Source organism: Salvelinus sp. IW2-2015, linkage group LG32 (assembly GCF_002910315.2).
Source record: "Salvelinus sp. IW2-2015 linkage group LG32, ASM291031v2, whole genome shotgun sequence".
Taxonomy (NCBI): Eukaryota; Metazoa; Chordata; class Actinopteri; order Salmoniformes; family Salmonidae; genus Salvelinus; species Salvelinus sp. IW2-2015.
Genome location: NC_036871.1, coordinates 8,388,358 through 8,394,883, shown reverse-complemented (window position 1 = coordinate 8,394,883; position 6,526 = coordinate 8,388,358). Strand labels below are relative to the sequence as shown.

General features: G+C 42.6%; 1 protein-coding gene across 1 annotated transcript in view; it reads left to right on the top strand.

Moving 5' to 3' along the window:
* The first annotated feature begins 233 nt into the window (after window positions 1–233).
* The window catches only part of LOC111956562 (phosphatidylinositol 4,5-bisphosphate 3-kinase catalytic subunit alpha isoform), a 16,323-nt gene continuing 10,030 nt past the window's right edge, over window positions 234–6,526 (top strand). The window contains exons 1-9 of the mRNA XM_023977043.2: window positions 234–615; window positions 1,593–2,003; window positions 2,185–2,394; window positions 2,639–2,889; window positions 3,261–3,506; window positions 3,819–3,904; window positions 4,040–4,145; window positions 4,659–4,811; window positions 5,052–5,186. Coding sequence (XP_023832811.1) covers window positions 1,652–2,003; window positions 2,185–2,394; window positions 2,639–2,889; window positions 3,261–3,506; window positions 3,819–3,904; window positions 4,040–4,145; window positions 4,659–4,811; window positions 5,052–5,186 — 1,539 coding nt within the window. The 5' untranslated portion in view covers window positions 234–615; window positions 1,593–1,651. The remainder of the gene's footprint in view (window positions 616–1,592; window positions 2,004–2,184; window positions 2,395–2,638; window positions 2,890–3,260; window positions 3,507–3,818; window positions 3,905–4,039; window positions 4,146–4,658; window positions 4,812–5,051; window positions 5,187–6,526) is intronic.

Sequence of the window (6,526 nt, the reverse complement as noted above, 5' to 3'; positions counted from 1 at the left end):
ATTTCAGGACTGTGTTTTCTTACAAAGATTTTTGAGAGTTTTAACACTTTTAAATATTATGTAAAATGTTTAAAATGCTGTTGGTGAGATGGCATAAATTGTTTGAATAGAAGACAGAAAGAACATTCTATGCATCATATCTTCCGAGGTCAAAAACCCGATGCCATGGTCGTCACTAGTTTCTATAGCCACAAAGTCCTAAACCCCGCCCATTTCGAAAATGTATATTCTTAAAATTGTATTTTAAACCTAATCCTAACCTAAACCACATTGCCAACCTTATGTTCAACCCTAGCCTTACATTAAGACCAAACAGCTATATATATWTTTTTTGTCAATTTGGATTTTGTGGCTATAGAAGCTAGTGGAAACCGCCAGGCAGGCAGCTTTGTCAAACGAACACTAAGCTCTCTGACCGGCGGCTTGCGAGCAATCAAAATGCAGTTTTTTTCGCTATTGAGCTGGGTATCACGACATGGAATGTAATGGACTTATTCTTTGGGAAAACATTCATATTGATAGCGAAAGACGTCTTTGTTGAGAAACCTGACTGTCCCGACAATTGGATGGAGTAGCAAGCCAGCGCTACGTCTGAGGGCGAGAGGTCTAGAACTGGTAGGAATATGGTTTGTTTAGCTAGCTAGCTCACAGTTGCCTCAAATTTGCTAGCTATTCTCGGGAGAAAGTTGCATGTTATGACTGAAAACAGGGCGTTACTTGAGCGAGACGATAACCAAACTAATGTTTGCCTGCAAATGCCAGGTATTTTGTCATAAAATAGAAAATGCTGTCAAATGACAATCATAACTAATAAATACATAATTTAACGAGACGACAACACGGCTAGTTGCAAATATGATGAGGCATTGACATTGGACATTTAGCTTGTGCCAGTTAGCCTAGCTAACTCTGCACAAACAACTAGCTTGCTAATGGCTAGCGTAGCGGTTTGTTAGCTAATATTAGCTAGCTAGCGGCACCGGTGTTTTAGATAGCTAAGTTTAACCCTGTCACTCACTAGCGATAGATGCATTCTAGTAAGCAAAATGCAAATAACAATTGCCGGTTAGTTTTCAAACGTGTGCCATCCTAATATACCCATAGGACAGAATTAAGGATGTTACAAAATTCTCTAAACCGCTAACTGTTAGTTAGCAAGCTAGTTAGCTACTTCATTAGCTAGCTAACTACAGTCTTCCCGTTCCATTACTTGTTGTGACACATTGCTTCACCACTGTTAGTTTGTCAGATRACACAGTGAGTGACCTGTCAACCTCTCCATTTAGCTATCAAACTATCTATTGTTATGAAAAATATTTTCTTCGAGCAACATCTGTCCAAGAGGAACTGTAGTTTCCTGCTTGAGCTGTCCCATGCATTTCCATTTTTTTTGGACAATGAAAAATTAACTTATTATTTTATAATGTAGTGTAAGCAACTGCCTGCTATAATATGATAGTTATTAGTGAGCACTTGCACTCAATGCCTCTGCTSTCATTAAAAATATTTAGTAGCTAGCTAACTATCTCATGCAGAATGGACATTTTATAAATGGGTCACTGCATCTTATGTAATTGCCTCTCTCTCTCCAGCTGGTCGACCCAACTCATTGTAATTATTAGCATAGTGAGGAGCAGCCGACCCGACCACCATGCCTCCCAGGCCATCTTCGGGAGAACTATGGGGCATGCACTTGATGCCCCCGAGCATCATGGTGGACTGCCTTCTCCCCAATGGGATGATTCTGACATTGGAGTGCACACGTGAGGCCACACTCATTTCGGTGAAACACGAACTCTTCAAGGAGGCCAGGAAGTATCCACTCCACCACCTCCTACAGGAGGAGACCTCCTACATCTTTGTCAGCGTTACCCAAGAGGCTGAGAGAGAGGAGTTCTACGATGAGACGAGGAGATTGTGCGACCTAAGGCTTTTTCAGGCCTTCCTGAAAGTCATCGAGCCAGTAGGCAACCGAGAGGAGAAAATACTAAACCGAGAAATTGGTATGTCTCTTGTATTCTTTATACCAAGTCACTGACGTCGCATAAGCACACAGAGAATGGTGTGGCCTCAGGACGTCTTCAAATCAAGCCCTCAAATTTCATGAATACTGAGAGGATAAAGCTTGATAAAATGTAGCTGTAGAAGTGCATGAAATTCTATTTTTTTTGTGTGTGTGTGCAGGTTTTGCCATAGGAATGCCTATATGCGAGTTTGACCTGGTCAAGGACGCGGAGGTCCAGGACTTTAGAAGGAACATATTAAATGTCTGCAAGGAGTCTGTGGACCTCCGAGACACTAACGGACCCATCAGTAGAGCGTTGTACGTCTACCCTCCCAATGTAGAGTCGTCAGTAGAACTACCTAAGCACATCTTCAATAAGCTTGACAAAGGTAGGACATGGGAGACACAATGAAGTTTTGGCGTCTGTGGCAAAGGGAAAGTAGCCCAGCCATGTACAGCCTAAATTTGTATCAAAATAGCCTATTGTAAGCATTGACAGAACCACCAACCACTTGTTTTAAATATATGTTTGGTGATGTATCGGGTTGGATGGTGGAAGACTTGAACTTACATTTACTTGGCTTACCACGTTATGATCCTTTAATAACACGTTTATTCGTCTTTCCCTCCAAGGTCAAATCATAGTGGTCATATGGGTCATCGTGTCACCGAGCAACGACAAGCAGAAGTACACGCTGAAGATCAACCACGACTGCGTGCCGGAGCACGTGATCGCAGAGGCCATCCGCAAGAAGACACGTAGCATGCTGCTGTCCCACGAGCAGCTCAAGATGTGCGTGCAGGAGTATCAGGGCAAGTACATCCTCAAGGTGTGCGGCTGCGACGAGTACCTGCTGGAGAAATACCCCCTGAGTCAATACAAGGTATAACACACACACTGCTCTGATGACTCCACATCTTGAATAGGGATACATTCAAACATCTGTAGTTAGTCTCTTGCCTGTGTTTTTTTTAAATATGAGGGAATCGAAAGAAGAAATTCCCAAATAAGGCATTTCTTTGACAACAGTCTGTGATTTGAAACTTTGGCTTTGAAAAATAATGTGTTGAGGACATTTCTTTGAATCCTGTCTGCAGCATGTTTGAATGACTGTCCAATGACTAGCTAGCAATGTTACACAGGTAATAGCAACTGTGCAAAACAATGGTTTCCATTCAGACATCCCAAGTGAGAGGTATGTTTAATACCTCTCGCTTGGTGTAGCGTCTAATGTCTATTGCCTTTCCTTCCCAGTACGTGAGGAGTTGCATCATGCTGGGGCGCATGCCCAACCTCATGCTAATGGCCAAGGACAGCCTGTACTCACAGCTGCCCATCGACACCTTTACCATGCCCTCGTATGCCCGCCGCATCTCCACGGCCACTCCCTACATGAACGGCGAGACGGCCACCAAGTCTCTGTGGACCATCAACGGCACGCTGAGGATAAGGATACTGTGTGCCACCTACGTCAATGTCAACATCAGGGACATTGACAAGGTACTGTACTTGAGGACCTTTGGGTGGTGTTCAGTAGGGCGTATCAAAATGTTTTGCAACAGAAAACAAAAACCCATGTTCTTATTAAACAAGTTCAAGTAGAACCTCCCTGTTTCCCCCCCCAAAATCCTCACTGAACCCGGTTGACAGTTCTGTTCAGTGCAGGTCCTGGTGGAGAAGGGGAACTACATTTTAGATCACGTTTGGGGTCCAAATGTCCTGGATGTCATTGTTGTTTTTAGTAGTACAATAAAGGTTTCTGTCAAAGACGTCTATGTAAATTATTCATGTTTGTCTCTGCTATTGATCTAGATCTACGTCCGGACTGGGATTTACCACGGTGGGGAGCAGCTGTGTGACAACGTGAACACTCAGCGTGTGCCATGCTCAAACCCCAGGTATGCCATCCTGCATCCATAATAAATTACTTTCTTAATGAAGTACTTGCTAAATCACATACTGTAGTGTAGCCTACTTAATGTTAGCTTCATAGGGATGTCTGTTTGAGAGAACGTTTTTGTTGTACATCCAAGGTGGAACGAGTGGCTGAACTACGACATGTACATTCCAGACATCCCCCGTGCCGCCCGACTCTGTCTGTCAATCTGTTCTGTGAAAGGGAGGAAGGGGGCCAAAGAGGTGAGCTCTCCCTCCTGCCCACCGGTTTCAGGAATTTGTTGTTTCTGACAGAAAATAGTTACTTTGGTTTGACCAAAGTATCAATAGTGTAAATCAGGTCTAACTCAAAATACCTGGGGGCCAATGTCGGTGTTACTGTTGTCATGGGGGCTGGAGGGAAACAGCTTTCGGGCCTGATGTGGCCTCCGGGCCGCCAGTCAGTTTGAGATCCCTGGTGTAGATTAATAATGATTGGGGAATACATGGAGATGTGGAAAAAGTAAATGAATTGGGTGTTTGGGTAGTGTAATTGATATGAACAGTACCACTCACTTTCCTGGCTTTGACAAATCCTACTTGTGTGTCACATGCGTTTTCTTTGCACAACAATAGCTTTCAATCTTGTACRTGTATAGCTTGGGATTCTATATCCTCTTTATACATTTTTAAACTCGATTTACATTGATCCCAATTTCAATGCAACTCCGTACATTGACTACAATACAATCCATCATTGTGCTAATGTTGCTGCAGGAGCACTGTCCACTAGCCTGGGGAAACATCAACCTGTTTGATTACACCCACACGCTGGTGGCTGGAAAGATGGCCCTCAACCTATGGCCCGTGCCCCACGGCCTGGAAGACCTGCTCAATGCTATCGGAGTCACCGGCTCCAATCCGAACAAGGTCTGAGATGTTGGCTAGCTAGCTACACACGCATATGGAAAGACACACACACACACACACACACAGCTACAGTTAGCAATAATCTGCATCTCCCCTCTCACTGTCTAAGCCTCTTATCCATCTTTATTAATTACTCATTGACACACAAGTTAATCCCACAATAATAAGATGCCGTTGTTCTCATAAGCCCTTTTGGATGACGCCAAATGACCTTTCCATTATATTGCTCTGGGCCCACAGGAAACCCCTTGCCTGGAGCTGGAGTTTGACCACTTCAGTAACCCAGTAAAGTTCCCCGACATGCCGGCCATCGAGGAGCACGCCAACTGGAACATATCCCGGGAGCTGGGCTTCAATTATTGCCACACCGGTTTGGTAAGTCCCAAGTGTTTTTGTTTGGTCTAAGTCAATATTGACATTGTATGTTAATCTGTTGTAATGATTTAACCTTTTCACGTATGAGTTCCAAATATCTTGTGTAACAGTCGCTCGCACAAGCGTATTTTAGATTTTTTTTTTATGCTCTTGATGTCAGTCTTGATGTCATTCTCCCTTCTTCATAGTAGCCAACGTACAGTACTGCTAGCTAGTTTTCCTGGCTTGTAACAGACAGTTATATTGTGATTGTGATCAATACAAAATGTGATTGTTACACAGCAGGACAGTTAACCCGCGCTGCCCTCAAACCAAGGCATGCTGCCTACTAATTATCTATAGGCTGTTTCAACTTGTCAATTTAAAATTATTTTCTAAAGATGTTTAATTTTCGAACAGTTGAYGTGTGTTCCGCCTCTTTATTAATTCACAAAAGATGTAGCCCATTTCACCTTTGCGGACAATTTATGTTTGAGGCTTTGATTTGTTTAACACTTTTTTTTGGGTGGGGGGTTAATACATGATTCCATATGTGTTATTTCATAGTTTTGATGTCTTCACTATTATTCTACAATGTAGAAAATAGTAAAAATAAAGAAAAACCCTTGAATGAGTAGGTGTCAACTTTTGACTGGTAATGTTTTCAGGTACTGGTGACAAATCATGCATTCTGTTTCTTGCATAGATTGTAATGGACACATATGATGTGTGTAAAACATCTATATATTTTTTTTAAGGTTCTTATTATGATGCGCTAAGCTATTTGCCAGCTATGTTCTCGTGTGGACAATTTAGTATCGATCATGAGTGGATGTCTGTAATTCTAATTAGGGAAAATGTATTTCATTACGTTTGTTGACATTATACAATGCATTCTGGTTGTTAAGTAAGCGTCTGTCAGACCAAAGATGTTATAACAAATATTTTTAAAACGAGGTGATGGAACTCTGAAAAATGTGGTCAAATCATGACGTCAGTGATCTTCAGGTCGGAAAGTCTGAGCTCTAGAAAGAGGCCTGAGTTCCCGAGTTGGAATTCAGAGTTGGCATTTTTCCCAGCCTGAGCTCCCCCCCCAAGTTAACAGTTGTCTTCAATGCACTAAAGTCGGATGTCTGAGATTTCAGAGTTCCCATGAACGCGGCATCAGATTGTATCTATGGTACCTCAGGGTTGCCAGGGTTTTTATTTAGTGTATGAACTTCTCCTGTGTTTGCCCCCCTTTTATTGATAAATCCATCATAGTAATATTTCCTGCATCATAAACCCCCCCTAAAAAGGGTTTCATCCGTGTTTAGGTTTCGCGCTACGGTTAGGCTAGCATATATTTGGAGTGATGATCA